The 16,116-nt window shown below is 32.8% G+C and overlaps 3 protein-coding genes across 4 annotated transcripts in view; 2 read left to right on the forward strand and 1 right to left on the reverse strand.

Moving 5' to 3' along the window:
* Positions 1-1,482: 1,482 nt before the first annotated feature.
* RpS9 (ribosomal protein S9) lies at positions 1,483-4,580 on the reverse strand. Its single transcript, XM_018544427.1, has 4 exons — positions 4,520-4,580; positions 4,007-4,245; positions 2,547-2,733; positions 1,483-1,698 (listed from the first exon to the last, which is right to left on the reverse strand). The coding sequence occupies exons 2-4, from the start codon at positions 4,227-4,229 to the stop codon at positions 1,527-1,529; spliced, it is 582 nt and encodes a 193-aa protein (XP_018399929.1). The 5' UTR covers positions 4,230-4,245; positions 4,520-4,580; the 3' UTR covers positions 1,483-1,526.
* A 637-nt stretch (positions 4,581-5,217) lies between these two features.
* Positions 5,218-8,624, forward strand: Yod1 (Yod1 deubiquitinase). 2 transcript variants are annotated; one of them, XM_018544438.1, is made up of 4 exons: positions 5,218-5,715; positions 6,985-7,141; positions 7,639-7,955; positions 8,147-8,624. In XM_018544438.1, exons 1-4 carry the CDS (start codon positions 5,473-5,475, stop codon positions 8,363-8,365), a joined length of 936 nt encoding a protein of 311 aa, XP_018399940.1. In that variant the 5' UTR covers positions 5,218-5,472; the 3' UTR covers positions 8,366-8,624. The 2 variants fall into 2 exon arrangements, with proteins under 2 accessions (XP_018399940.1, XP_018399941.1); XM_018544439.1 differs by having other exon boundaries at positions 5,572-5,715; positions 6,999-7,141.
* Positions 8,625-11,411: 2,787 nt separating this feature from the next.
* lili (LMBR1-like protein lilipod) overlaps positions 11,412-16,116 on the forward strand; it is an 11,214-nt gene continuing 6,509 nt past the window's right edge. The window contains exon 1 of the mRNA XM_018544431.1: positions 11,412-11,664. Coding sequence (XP_018399933.1) covers positions 11,605-11,664 — 60 coding nt within the window. The 5' untranslated portion in view covers positions 11,412-11,604. The remainder of the gene's footprint in view (positions 11,665-16,116) is intronic.

The following is a 16,116-nucleotide window of genomic DNA, read 5'->3' on the forward strand; positions in this document are numbered from 1 at the left end:
GAGATACTTTTGTATTATACATAATTAATTGATGTAAAATAGAATTTTATATTAAATTTATATTGAATTTGGTCCTATTTATACATATATATAATAAAATAAAATAAAATATAAATTAATATATAATATAAAAATATTTATATATATTCTTATGAATATTAAAACTCTATTAATACAGCACACTAAAATAACCGCTCCTATTAGTTCTCTTGCTAGAAATAATTTTTGCATTGTAGAATATAATATTAAAAGCGTCGAGAGAGCGAGATGGAACCGCGTTGACTTCAAAGGTTAACTTTTACGACGCATCCCTTGCCAACAAGTTTTTCTTGGTACTTTTTACGAGCCTTTCGAGCATCGTTCAGGGTGTTCGACACTTCTAATGGAGGGTGACGCGCGATGGGAGATATTTAATAGTCCAGCAGTTGAGCCTTTCTGCCTTTAAAGATCCATCTTTTCCGCAGGGAAATATCGACGAAAAAGTTCTCGTATATTTTTTTTCTCCCTTCTGCCTCTAGTCTTCTTTTTTAAAGAGCAAGTCACAAAATATATATTTTTACGTTGCAATTTATTACTGATACATTTTTAGATAAATTATAACAATAATAAATACAAAGAAAGCAATACTTTTATTCTATACACATATAATAAAATATTGCTAAACTATTCTCATTTATAATCGATACATGTATTTGCATGCATATTTATTATTGTTATTTGTACATTATTCCTTTCATTTAAATTTGAATATCGTTAATATTACTGCATCGAGTAAACTTCAAGAATAAATTGCATTGTGGAACAATGTAAGCATTCTTGTTTTAATATTTATAGTACCGATAATCTTTATGCATTATTGTTACTATTTATTACATTCTTAGATGGATTTATGTTCATGGTGCCATCTCTAGTTATGCATACGCTTTCAGTGCTCAGTTGGTATTTTAGTTTGAAACATTCGATTTTCAAAAATTTAAATATAACTTTTAACAATAAATAAACATATCAAAGAATCGATTGTGCAATATTTATTTTCAAAAATATTCATCTTTATTGAAAAACATTTCCCCGCATGTTTCCTCTTATAAAACAAAATTTAACGTCCTTTTGTTTAATAAAAGTCGTATATAAAATTGTTACATTTTTAAATTACTGATTTATAATTAAAGTTTTTAAAGATTATCAACTGTAGTTTTACAGTTACGCGCGATTGACTAAATTATTTAAGCAGCTATAAATTTTGTTTCCCTCTTTAATAAAATAGATTCCAATTTTTAATCACATATTTAAAAAAATAAAATAGGAAAATTCACATCAACAAATTCAATACACATTAAAACACAACATCGCATTTAAGTTTCTATTTTTCAGGTATACGTCTCCTACACAGATTTGGGGTTCGTGTTTGGAAAAAAATAATTTCATTTGAAAAATGAATGGACAAGAAAGGAAACAAAAAAAAAACACATCGATTTTTACGCGCCATGCATTTATTGATATAATAAATGCCGATAATAAAGATTATTTTAATCTTCTTCCTCTTCCGGTGCGGCACCACCGCTTCCCTTTCTCAAGTTCTTCCTCTTGACACGACCAGGTCTGCCACCGCCGAAGGGTGACTTGAGCGAGAAGTCGATGTGCTTCTGCGAGTCCAATCGCACGATGAACGATGGGATGTTTACCACCTGCTTGCGTACACTGCAACGAGGAATCATTACTGACCGTTCAATTTCTTCGAACTCGTGTCATAGAAACTGATAGTAAATTTTTTCATTACAAAAATCAGACTACCGAAACTTATTCCTTTCTTTCTCTCTCGACAAAAGTAGAATTTCGATCGACAGCTCAACAGGCGTTAAGTGCCGATGAACAACACTTAAGTGGCCTGCGCGAATCAAATTTTCGTTAAGTTAACAATTGAATTCTTGACTCATTGTTTGATCAACCAGGTCCGGTCGATCAGATGTCGTCCTGATACCTGAGCAATAGAATTTATTCGTCATCTTGTCTTGCGATATTGTATCGAATATTAATGCATTTTAATGCAAAATTTCTATTAGGTTTATCAGAGCGCCATACTTGATTTTTCACATTATGAAATACTTGAATAATTAAGTTTCTTACACTAAAACGTAATTTTGCAACATTCTGAAATTTAATTTCTCTTTCTGCTCTTTTAGAAAAATATTGTAAAAATAACATCATGACAAAATAATTACAGATTTCAATATTTCTGGGAATATTTTAAGAGTTCAACAATTTTGAAATCAAATTACAGAAATTTAAGATAAGGTATAAATAAATTTAAAGTCAGTCATGAAGTGAATGTTTAAATTTATAGCCTAGTATGAAACCGAAAAAGGAACATATGTAACCTTAACCGGTGATTAATCCAGGCATTTAATCTTGCCTCAAAGATTAGAAGTGTGCCATAAGGATAATTCGGCCACTTCTTGCCCATTTTTTAAGGCGTTTCTTCAGTTTGTTCTCGAATTAAAACATTTTTTCGTTTCTTTTTTCCTGCAATAAAAACCATTATTATTTACCGAATATGCCGTTGGCGAATAAGCACACGGGCATGATGGATGGATTTAGCAAGGCCCAGCTTGAATACTTGGGTCTGCAGACGTCGCTCCAAGAAGTCCTCGATTTTTAGACCCAATACATAATCGAGCTTCATATGGACCTCATTCAATACACCAATCCTTACCAAACGACGCAGTAGAGCATTTCCTGTAAGTACAAAAGAACTTCTTTCGTATTATGTATAGAAATGTAGAAAAATTTGGAAAAATTTCTTTTTTTAAATCCTTCAGAAGAAAAACGCTTTTTTTCTTCACAGAATTGTCTTTTCAGACAAGAGGTGTCAGCGTAATCACATCATATTATTATTTTAATTAATTTTATCGGTAATATTGAGAAGTAAACAATCAATTTGTTTACTGTTCGAAATTCCGGTACATTTAAATCTATAAAAAATGAATAAAATACAAGCCAACTTATATAATAGTAAAAAATTCATTGTTAAAACTTTCACCAGGGTATAATAATTTTTGTTCAAATTTTTATACAGTTTAAACAATATAAAAGCCTGTACTAAAGTTTAAAGACACATGAAAGATACAAATTTTACTCCTATAAAAGATTACATACATAATTATTTAAAATGCAAAAATTTTGTGAGAATCACAATTGTAGTATATTTTAAAAGATGAAAATTACAAGAGTGAACAAATTTTAGATATTGGTCAATGAAATTATAGATCCATTTTTTTTAGTTGATTCAAGCATAGTTTTATAACTCAGATTAACTCCAAGGTTTAACTTATTCTTTATCTCTTTCTAATTCCCAAATTGGAAAAAGAGATAAGAAAGTTGAACCTCAATTAAGGCTGGAATCAGACTACGCATTGGAAATTGAGATTAAAGATTAAAAATTAAAATTTGACCAAGAATAAAAAAATTTTTGCTCTTATTATTTTGATTGGCCAAATTTTAATCTTTCAATCTTTAATCTCACTGTTCAATACGTAGTCTGATTCCGGCCTAAGAGTTAACCCTTCCGTCCACTACGTTTTTTCGGCACCTTTCAGTCCACTACGGGGGTCGTTATCGTCTTGACGTTTTTTCGACCAGTAAAAGTGCTTTAAAAAATCTGAAAAAATTCATGGAACTTCTTTCAACCTTCAACTTGAAGTCCCAATCATAATATTTTGATAAAAATTATTTTTTTATATAGTTTTTATATAGCCTTCAGTGCCCGTTTTCAAAAGTTACAGCACTTTGAAATTTTGCTTGGGTCGAAAAAGACCCCCGTAGTGGACGGAAGGGTTAACTATGAATTGTAAAATTGAACTATAATATATACTTTTAAAAATTAAATAAATCGTGATTGAATTAACCATCGATTAGCATTAATTAAAGTTGGTAAAAGAGGCCCTGAGATATACAATCGATCCTCCGATTAAAATATCTATAAACATGTATATATGTAACGCATATCCACCTTCAAAGAGACGCTTTGGATCCTTCTCTTCCAACGTGAGCAATTCACGAGCAGCTTTACGAATCTTGGCCAGGGTATATTTTACCCTCCACACCTCACGTTTGTTACGGAGACCATATTCTCCGATAATACGTAATTCCTGATCGAGACGAGCTTTCTCGTACGGCCTTCTAGGCGTGACGTAGGTCTTGGAGAAGACCGACGGAATCCTTCCGTTAACCATATCGAAAGATAGTCACCTAAACAAAAATTATTATTATATGTGTACAATACGGAGATATCTACAAAGAAAAAAAGAAACGGATGACTCTTAAATTCGATAATTTCGCAAATAGAAAACGACAACCACCGAGTATTAACAAAGAGCGGAAAAAAGAACACGTGGTCGTGAAAATGTTTTGAAATTAGAATCAAGTGTTGGAAAAATAAAAATCAACTTCGATGTGACTATCACGTTCAAGTACATTATTTGATGCGCAAATAACATAACTATTTGTGGAAATTATTACTTACTTATAACAGCGTGAAGAAAGACGACCTTTCACATGGACGAACGTGACAAAAATGGCCGAACGCGCCCAAAAACCGGATGTCGACGCAGATTCGGAAAAGAAGAGAAGGGAGACAGTGTTGCCAATACATATCGATTCTCTCGACCCAGGGACACTCGAGAAAAAAGAAAAAAAAAACTTAAAACTTTCGGTTACGTTGGACGTAACAGAATGTATAGCCAATCAATATACAGTTTTTACGAAAAAACGGCAAATTGATTGGTTAAGCTCATTCTACAATGGGCAGTAGCAGTAGTGGATCGAATTCTGCCCATTGTAGATGGGCTTTACACGTTTCTCGGTCCAAGAACTCGCGAATAAAATATATTTATTTTAGAAAGAAACATTTTTTGTCATATTTTTTTATCATAATTAGACTAGCAGTAAAACAAACCGTTTTAAAACGTTATATGTATTTTTTAATATATTAAAAAAAATTATTAGTTATTCGATAAGTAGATTAACCATAAAACTCGATCATTAATTAACAAAATTAAAAAATCTCAAACTAACGTTTGCTATATAAATTTTTGTTTTTCCCTCTATCTTCTTCTTACAACTTGAATATATCTGAATATATTCGATATTCTCACTGCTCTGCGATACGCGGCAACTTCACGTTGCTCCACTCGCATTCCAATATTCCATTTGCGATTCGCAAAACAGAGATCAGAGTTGAGTGTGATGGCTAGTCGCTAGCAGTCGTTAGCTATTTTATTATCATAGTAACGATGTACAATCGCGTTCGTACGTGATTGATCGCTCCGACCGTGACGACGACGACGACGACGACGGCGACGACGGCGAGAACAAAGGTGCCGCGGAGGCACAGGCGAAACAGCTGATTGGCGGAGATTCGCGTCGTCCGAGTCCGGGTCACGGCTATCTCTAGTCGCAGGAAGCGGACCGACGGTCATGGCGAGTTTCGTACTCCGGGTGAAGACCAAATCGGGTCAAAAGGTCGTCTGTGGTCTCACGGCCCATGATAAGGTTTCTCAGCTGAAGGCGAAGCTCGTCGAACTCACGGGTGTCCCGTCGGCCGCCCTCCAGGTGCTAGCCGGCTTTCCACCGAAGCCCGTCGACCTGGATGCGCCTGACGCCACAATTGAGCACGCCGGAATTATCTCCGGTGATACTCTTATTGTCGAGGAGAAACAGGTTCGTCTTATCAACTCCTGAAAGTCAATTGTGTGTCTTGAAACAAGGTGAAAATTACAAAAATGAGCTAATTTACTATACTGAAATGAAATATTTCAGTAAAAACTTAAAATATTTTATTTCAAGTTTTAATAAATCACATTTGTTTGAAGTATCAACGAAATATAAAGAAGTACGAAAACTATTAATTTGATTTGATAATCTGTTTTTCTTTTGTTGAGTAAATATTTATTAACTATAAACAATTAGTTGGCAATATCTAAATAAATATTTATTAAAATTAATACTATTTTTCACAATGTATAATATTTATAATTTTATTAACCAATACCTAATAAATTTGTTTACTTTTGTACTTTTTATCTCATTTCAAGATACACAATTGACCTTTGGAAAACATAGAAAATGGTATTAAAAAGCATGTGGCTTTGCGATTCTTCTTTTTATGACGCTATAGATTTTTTTGCAAGTTTTTTCATTTAATGATTTACTCTGAATTTAAAACATTTACCACAAGATTACTTGCTCCTATTATTTCTCATGTGCCAGATAGGTTGTAGACTGATTTTAAGGTATTAAAATATAAGGAATTATTAGATAAAAAAAAAGAGGATTTTACTTTCTCGACTATCTACATGTTTAATTTAGGAAGGATCATAAGTGGAAACGTGATTTTGAAATGCTGTTTATTGCAAAAGTCTTTGTCATTCACATCATCATGTGTGTTAAACATTTTTTTAATAATTATTATACGACAATTTACATATATTTTATATCATTCTTCATATTTATATTAAAAATTTCGAACTTTAGCTTCAGAGACATCTCGTAACTTTAGCAGACTATTAAAATTGGACTAGAATTTAATGATCAGAAGAAAGCAAACCAATTAAAATTTGATAAACTGTTTTTTTTTTCAGATCTAAGTTTCAAGATTATTATTACCAATAATCTTATCTATTGTTTTTGTAATCTCATGTTATATCTTATTTTTCTGCTGTAGTCAAAATTATTATTATCATTATTATTAAATAAATGTTTTGAGACTATAATACAAATGCACAACATGAATTTTCAAATTCTTTTTGAGACATGAGATAGAGATACACAATATAGTGCCAAAATTAAAATTTGTACATGAGAGTCATAAACTGCAGTTGTATCTATTTTATTTGTGCGAAAATTATGGTTTATTCATTTATATTTTGCTCAAAGCCAATTCAATGTTGAAAGCTAAGAGAGGAATCTCTATGTGAATGTCACATGCAGATCGTGTTCAATAGACATGAGCAGAGACTGAACAATATCGGGCGGTCGCATATCGTCGACCAGGAGAACTTTGCCAATGTTCCAGGCGTCCTGATGAGGAAAGTAGTACCTGCGGACAATTCCTGTCTCTTTACCAGCGTGGGTTATGTCTTGAATGGTGAGCAAATACTTGTAAATAAAAAATTAGAATATATTGCATTTTACAAGAGATAATATATGTATATCCCAATAAATTCTTAAATTTGAAAATATAGGAAGGTATTAAGTTTGTATTTGTATATAATTACAATACTAAAAGTGCTAACATTTCTTACTAAAAGGATCAAGGAAGTAAATTAGTAAAAATGAAGACATTGATAAAAACTATTTCATCAATATAAAGAAAATAATTAGTGATAAGTCAAACAATATTTCAAACTCTTGTCTTTTATATAAGAAATGTAATATTAATTTTAATAATTCAGAAATGTAATTAATAATGATCGCTCCGTACTTCTGGTATTGAACTTATAGAGCAAATGTCATGCCTTTAAGAATCGTATGAATTAAATACACAGGCATTAAAAATATCAAAGCTAAATTAAAATTTAAAATAATAAGAAGAAAAACAAATGTTAAACTCAAAAACTGAAAATTATAATAATTTTTTTTCAGGCAAAGTCGATACTAGTTGCGCTAGTTTTATGAGGGAGATTATAGCAAACGCGGTAGCGGCAGATCCGAATGAATACTCTGAAGCATTTCTGGGCAGACCTAACGCTGAATATTGCGAATGGATTCTCAAGTCTGATGCCTGGGGTGGCGCCATCGAACTGTCAATTCTATCTAAATTTTATGGTTTAGAGATAGCGGTGATTGACAGCATTAATGCGATCATCAACAGGTTTGGCGAAGATCAGCATTATGCTCAACGAGTCTTTCTCATATTTGATGGAATCCACTATGATCCTCTCTACTTGGAACCTCTCAATGTAAATCTTTTCTACCAATACTTAACAATTTTCTGTAATCACAACTTCTGTAAAATTTTACATAATAAGGAAAAGTTAAATAGTGTTTTTTGGAGGTGATACTTACCTAGAAAGATTTTTTAACATAGAATTCTATATCTTTTGCAAATTTTACAGATTCGATTTTTAATGTATTTTTTTATTATATGTAGGGTGGCAGTATCCAAACAATTTTTTCCATCGAGGATGAGAGGATGTTGCTAGAGGCTGCCCAGCTCGCGAAAGAAGCAAGATCGAGTCGCCAGTTCACGGATGTTCAAAAGTTTACACTAATGTGTATTGACTGTAAAATCATGTTAAATGGACAAGCAGCGGCTCAGCAACATGCTAAGGACACCGGCCACAAGAATTTTGGCGAAGTAGCAGCGTAGCCTTATACAGCAGCAACTCTTATGATCTAACTGATCTAATTCTTTGATGATTATCCTTGACTCCAAACAGTATAGGGTGATATCTTACAGTCGTTTTTTTCACTTGAAATCGTTCGAAAATCTCGGCTTCTATCTATTTAGTCGTGCGCAATTGTAATTTTAATTCAAGCACTTATTGCAAATTCTTTGTATTAAGGAATTTTAACGGGGAAATTCTGTGCTTGAGGAACATGTGTGTGATATTTTTATAAATTATATTCGCAAATTATATATTATTCTATAATTATACATATATTCTAGGTTTAATAGTAATTATTATATTTTAACTGAGGGATTATTTTTTATTAATATTCCGAATCATATTTATATACAATATATATTGTTATATTTATACCAGAACAAAATTGTTACATTGTGTTGGAAGCAAAATTGTACTCCTGTTGTTTTTAGAATGTTTTATACTGTTTAGGACTGAAGGATTGCCGTTTTACAGCAAAAGAAAACGAAAGAGAGAGAGAGAGAGAGAGAGAGAGAGAACTAATGTCTTTTTCTACTGGAGCAAAGCGCTTGCAAATAGTAAGATTATCATTAATACGAATTCGTTTGCAATAAGAATTGTTAATGCGCATAATATACAAGTTACTGATTTTGATTAAACATTGTTCGTTATCAATATCTGCAATCCTAAATCGAACATGTTTGATAAAACATGCATTCAATCTCCCTGAATCTTCACATTTAATTGAAAAAGTAAAATTTGCAATTTTATCGGTTTTATATTTAAAATGCATGCTGCAATAGTATTCATAATCCAAAACTTAAACTTAAGATACCAATAAAATAACTATCATACATTTAGTAGAAAAAAAAATAGTTTTACATTGTAAGATTGTAAAAAAAATATGGTTAGTGATTAGTTACATATTTAAATTCAGTGCAGAATTAATAATAAGGACAAGAATCGACATTAAAGAATCTTGTAACAATTGCTTTACTATGATTGCGAATCATATTTTCAAATCTACATTTTTTTAGAAATGTTTTTCTAGATGTTACATTTTTAAAAACATTTAGATATAAATATAATTAAAGTAGCGCAACGTGCTTATTAAACTGCTTTTTTTTTGTTGAACATAGCTATTGATCGCAGAGTTTCAAGATCATATTAAGATGGAGGAAAAATTCTGCGGACTTTTTCTATAAAATTGAAAAAAATTCGACATTTATAATAATTTATTTAATCAATAATGTATTGATTGTTTTGATCTACAACTTGTCCAACGCTTCCGTAGGGCCTCGATGAGGCCTTGATCTTTGAAACTTGTGGGCGAAAAAATCAGCAAGGTGATTTCAGACGGCTTTCATTGTTAAACTGTTGACTGTCAAAACTGTTTTGCAGCGAGCGAAACAAGTGTAAAGTCAATCAGATGATGCAAGCTCCGGCGAATTTGGTAGATGCTGCATCGTTTTCCAGTCAAAGTTCTGCAATATTTTGTTCATGATGAAAATATGTGGTCAGACGTTGCCACGATGAACGGATGAAAGACCATATTCGACAATTCTACCAAATGTCTACTGTAGTGTAAGTTGTCAAAAAAAATGTAGCAAATTGGCATTTGAATGATATTTATTTTCGGAAGAATCCCATTTGTCTACATTCTCGATTGCACACATCACTCACATCGATCGGTGCCTAGTAACTTTTCCGTGCTTTACCAATGAGGTTGATATTATTTTTAAATTGGCCAATCAGCGAGCAATGTGTGCAATTGGGATTGTAGGTTGGGAATCGGAATCTTTTGCTGGATTCACGCTGCATCCGAATTTCGTCGTACGACGACTCTGCAACCAATCAAAAACCAGGATTTTGTTTCGTATCGATGATATGATTTTCCTGATTGGTTGCAGAGCATCGTATGACGCACATCGGATACAGTGGGTGCATTCGAGGAGCACGCTATTAAGCGCAATTAGTATCGAAGTGGTGTCGAAGACTGTTTTAGGAGATGCTTTTAGGCGCTATGAAACCGATGATGATGTCACTCTAAAGACGCCGTGATGTCATCATTCGTGCCATGGGATGGTGGAAAGAATATAAGGGCGCGTTCAGCGGACTTCAACAGTTGAGTGAGCGCTCACTATTATTGGTGCATTCTTCTAGATTAAAAATTCTGATTGATCTAAAAGAATACACCAATAATAGCGAGCGCTCACTCAATTGTTGAGTCCGCTGAACGCGACCGAGCTATTCCGGTGGATGCCAGAACTGATTGGTTGAACTGGTTTCAAGCAACCCCCCCTCCATGTCGCCATCATGCGCAATATCTCACCTTATATGCCTGGTTTATGCTTCAGGTCTTAATCCCAAGATCCTAAAATTCAACCAATAAAGCTGCCAGTTCTAACCGAAATTTGAACTCTATTGGCTGAATTTTAGGATTAAGTCCTTAAGACCGAAGCATAAACCAGGCATAATACTTCTGCTAATAATTTTAACCTGTTAGAAAGCGCACATTCCACAGTACACAGTTCTGATAGGTTAAAATTCTTACATTTAATATCTGTTCCTAATATTTCTCCTATTGTGCGCAGACCCTAAACGTTTGAAGAGCTCACTAACGCTATCGTGCTATTGGATCTCCAAACAGAGTTTGTAGCATTTGCGCGTCTATAGCGTTTATAGCGTCTCCTCGAGTGTGAATCCAGCCACAGTATCCAGCATTTCCCTTTCTCTGCTGAACGCAGCCAATGCTAAATAAAATGCATTCTCAAAATGTCCTAGCTAAGTGAGATCTTTCGTCTCTAGAATGAACAACATTTTCCATGGGATCTCTCGTTTTTTCAAAAGTTCAGGAACACAGTTGAACAACTGCACACCTGTGGCGCTTCAAGCGGAGTCTAGAAACGTAATCGGTTTTCCTTTGAAGGTTAACTCCAAGCTGAGCTCGTTAAACGGTTTGGTTGGTTTTGATCAGTTCGTTAGCAGCCTCGGTCATTGGTTGGTGTGTCGGTCGATCGTACGTCATGCCTATCGCAGTACGAATACATTAACTTGTTGTTGCACTCACGCGCACACACCCGTAGCAGAGACCAGGCCGGGGATCCATCCAGATCCATCTCGACGTTTCTTATCGTACGCGAGTGCCGTCGATCAGGGTATGTCGTCACGAGACCGTGCAATACGGTAAAATGTTACCACTGCTGGTCGATCAGGATCATTCGCTAACAACCAGGTGAAGATGGAAGTTGACGCTGACCTCAGGGAACAATTGTTTCACAACACTGTACGCGAGAACATAGTGAGTAACATCGCAAATACTCCTCCAAGAGTTGAAAACGCCCATCCTCTCAGAGTTGCACAGTCGAGTTTCCCGCGCCATCGAGCGCGCAAAAAAAAAATCGACCTCGTGGGTATACAATATACCGACTCCGAACCTGATGTTTCATGTGGGAATGCCACGGAGGTTCACGTCTTTCTCCGGATGTTTCTCATCGCGGATGTCGTCACACACTGTTGACCCCTCTGAAATTTCCATGAAGAATTGAACGCCTAATACTCATTATTTCTACCAACGTAGATTAACTAATCTAGGTTCAATTTACTCTTTCCAGGTTTAAAAATTATATTTAATTAGCATGCCTGTTTCCATCAATCTCTTTATCTTTTTCCAGATCTAAAAATTAGACTTAATTAGAATTCCCGTTTCTATCAAAATTTATCTCAGTTCAACTTACTCTTTATCTTCTTTGTAATTCTTGAAATTGAAAAATTTAAATTGTAAACCAAAATTAATCCATATTGATGGACAATGGGATAATGTCCAAGATTAAAGTTAATCTACCAACCTAGATTAACTTTGATCTTGGTTTAATTTACTTTTATCTTCTTTTAATTATAAGAATTAGAAAGAGATAAAAGAGTAAATTACTCGAGATTAAAGTTAATTTGTATTGACAGAAATGAACCTAAAATCACGAATTTAGTTTATACTTCATAACTTTTTCTAATTTCCAAACATAGAAAAATATAGTACTAGAAAATTAAGTTGAACCAAAATTAAATTGAATTGATCTATATTGGTAGAAATGTACCTAAGATAAAAAATATAACTTGTGCCTGGTTCTACTATATGTAATGTAGTTTCATTTTAATCTCTCAAGTGTTAACTCTTCACCTTTTTTTTTAGTTTTTAAGAAAAATGAGAAGAGTATATTGATTTGATAGAATCGAGATTGAAGTTAATTTACATTGATAAAAATGGACATAAGTATTGCATCCGATTGTAGATCTTGCAATCAACTCATTGGTCACAAAATCGCAATTTTCCACGTCATTGGCACGCAAAACCGAGCCTCACGGTTTGATTGAGGTCGTCTATCCAATTTCCAATTTGTAATCGCTCAAAAATGAGTTTGTAATTAGCGTGCGAACAATTAAACGACAAGATCGTCGTCTGCTCAACGAATTGAGGCTACAGCTTGCTTCGTTTTTAATTACTCAATCGCGAAAACGTGCTTTATCATTCATGATAACGTCCGTCATGACTGCAGCCGTTGGAAGCTCTGACGATTTTGCCGCTGTTTGTCGACGTCGATCGACAAACGGGGCCTACTTGTTTATTTATCTTAACGGGACAAATACCCGTTCGTCCTCGATTAATCGTGGCCGGTGCGAGATTTAAAACTATTCAAGTTTACAAGAGCATGTGTTTACAAGCGAGAGAAGGCGCCTCTCCTCTCTCCCCCAAATTAATTTTATTTTAGAAACAACTGTGAAATATTGCCAAGAAAAAAGATGATATTCCTCCTCCCTCTCGTGTAATGTTCTGTTTGTCTCTTTCTCTCTCTCTTTCTCCGTAGTTTTATAAATAAGGTACTCGACGAGCATCCTTTGTTTAATGCGAGGCATCGTTCGCTTATTAATCTTTTGTCATTTATTTCAGTCTCAGTTGCGCTAATATCAAGTGTAAATTTCCAACAAATTCGCCACTTGTGGATAACATGGATTTACATTCGCTTCTATCAATGTACAGGGTGTTTCACGAGAAATTGCTGAAACTAATCCAGTTGTCGTTTTTAAACCACTTAAGGAATAGGAAAAGAAAAATATCTTTTAATAGAAGACATTTGACATTTTTATTTATACATAAAATGAAGACAAATGGAAATATTCTATCATTTAATAGATGTTTATGAAAATATTGCCAATTTTAATGATAAATATTTTTGAAAGGTTAAATTTTTAATAATATTTAGTTTTTTTTAATTATAGTATCATTAAGAATTCAGCCTTTCAAAAATATGTAACATTAAAATTGACAGTATATTTGGCACTTTTATAAATACTAAATAATAAAAATATTTTTCCGATCGTCTCTTTATCTTAAAATAAAATAATAAAATAAAATATAAAATTGCCAAAAGTGGTTCCTATTACCACTAGGATATTTATTCTTCCTATTTCTTATGTGCATATTCCTTATGTGCGGATCGAGATCAAAGTTAATCTATTAGTAGTTAATCTATAGTAATTAATCTATATTAGTAGAAATTGACGCAGAGGAATCTAATGGCGAAATTTGACTTTGAATTTACGGATTGGAAGATAATCCACTGGGTCTGGAACGCTTCGTATATTGAGTTAAATATCTCTAGCTTTCCTTCTCGTTTCTCCTCATCATAAACTCGAAAACTAGCGGGAACGCGTGAACGGAGGAATTTCGATCGTTGATGACGTCTCGCACAAGTACATTCACCCGGCGTCGAATGCATCTTGTAAATCGCTGTCGCTCGATAGGTGTGCGAAGGAAGCGGGTCTTGTCGCCGGCGAACGCGAACGACGTCTTCGTTTTGCGAAGATTCCTCACGACTATGCTCCAAGAAACCGGTCGCTTCACCGAGAATCCTGAACGAAAAAGTCGAAATCGGCGATCTTTATAAACAAGGAAAAGAAAGATCAAAAAATGCTTTAGAAAAAAGTGTATAAAAGAGATGTAAGATGTAATTGTCTCTAAAGTAATATTAAATATTAAATCTCAAAATCTAAAGCACTGAAGAAATATGAAGTATAAATATTTTAAAATAGAAGTATAATAAGTGGATAATAATAATCATAATAATGTAAAATATATACGAACGAAATAATACGAACAATAGTAAGTAGAAAATGAACCGAGTGTGAATAATATATTTAATTACAAACTCTTTGTAACATAACATATGTCCGTTTCTACCATTGTAGTTTAATTTTGATCTCAGTTTAATTAATTCTTTATCTTTTTTAATTCTAACAAGGGAACGTACTATAATGCAGAAATTATATTAAAAAAAAATTAACATTACTAGTCTCAAAATCACGTTTAATATAAATAGGTATTTTAGATATCTAGACGATTAAATTTCGGGACCCTATGATCAACTGATTTGATTTATAAGACCTAAAGTCCTGAGTTTTTATTTATTATCAAAAACAGAATTTAAGAAAGTTAAGCCATTTCTGAGAAATATTGCAATAATCGGATAGATGGACACACAAATACTGAAAGTAGTTTACTACGCCTACTTAATAAAAGAAAGAATCCTATATTCGCACGCGATCGAAGAAGTTCTTGAAGTCTAATAAAGTATAAAATACGAAGAATTGAATATAAGAAAAAAGTATGTATAAGTAACAAGTATAAATTGAAAAATGCATCTCTTTTAAGATTTTAAATAAAGGAAAAGCAACATTAAAAAAACAACACTAGAAGAACATTAGAAAATAATTAAGGAAATATTAGAAAAAAATAGAAAAAATGTTTGGAAAAGATTAGACGTATTTCATGACAATGATTGTCTCTAATATATTTGATTAAAACTGATTAGATTATGAAATAAAACAATTTCTATCTGTTATATCAGATAGGACATGTGTTTATCTAATATATCTAGCTTTTTGGTAACATATATTCATCGACTTATACCTCTTTGGAAAGTTTCGTGAAAGCACGTACCACTTCCTTTTCGCGACCCACCTGGTAATCCAATTGCTTCGTTTCCGCGTTTAGTTGATCAGTCCGGAAGCAGCCGTCACGTACAATGAAAAAGCAAGAAACGAGATAAAGATTACGAAATACAGACGATAAGTCGTGATCAATATTTAAACTGCGCACAAATTTGTACACGAACGAGATAAAGCGTTCACGAATTGAAATTTCAAAGAACAATTTAATATTGTCTAATCAAACCCCTGGTTCCATTAAGCGCATGATGTATTATTGTCTTATCTTTGTTTAACATTCGGAGAACAAATATAAAAATGAAATGGTGTATTATCATTCACAGAGCATAATCAGTGAGAAGAAATGAGGAGTGTTAATATGAAATTCACGTGATTTTTCAGGGAGGGATCGAGAGAATTAAGTTTTCTTTTTCTCTATTCTTGTTTATTCAATTGTTTATTCAATTTTGTTATTTTATCACAAAGTTTAATTTCCTTTACTTCGAATTAAATAAATTAAATACGCTCGAAAGAAAAATGTATCTTAAAAAATATTTCTTTCACAGTGCAGTGTGTGAAATATGATAAAAAATAATATTAATTACTATATGTTTTCATTATATAAATTAATATTTAATTTAAATATTAATTTAATACATAATTTAATAAGAGAATATATAGTAATTAATATTATTTTTTATCATTTAAATTAATATTTAATTAATATTATTTTTATATAATATTAATTATATAATAATATATAATAATATAA

This window comes from Cyphomyrmex costatus, unplaced genomic scaffold, assembly GCF_001594065.2.
Source record: "Cyphomyrmex costatus isolate MS0001 unplaced genomic scaffold, Ccosl1.0 scaffold441, whole genome shotgun sequence".
NCBI classification, from domain to species: Eukaryota; Metazoa; Arthropoda; class Insecta; order Hymenoptera; family Formicidae; genus Cyphomyrmex; species Cyphomyrmex costatus.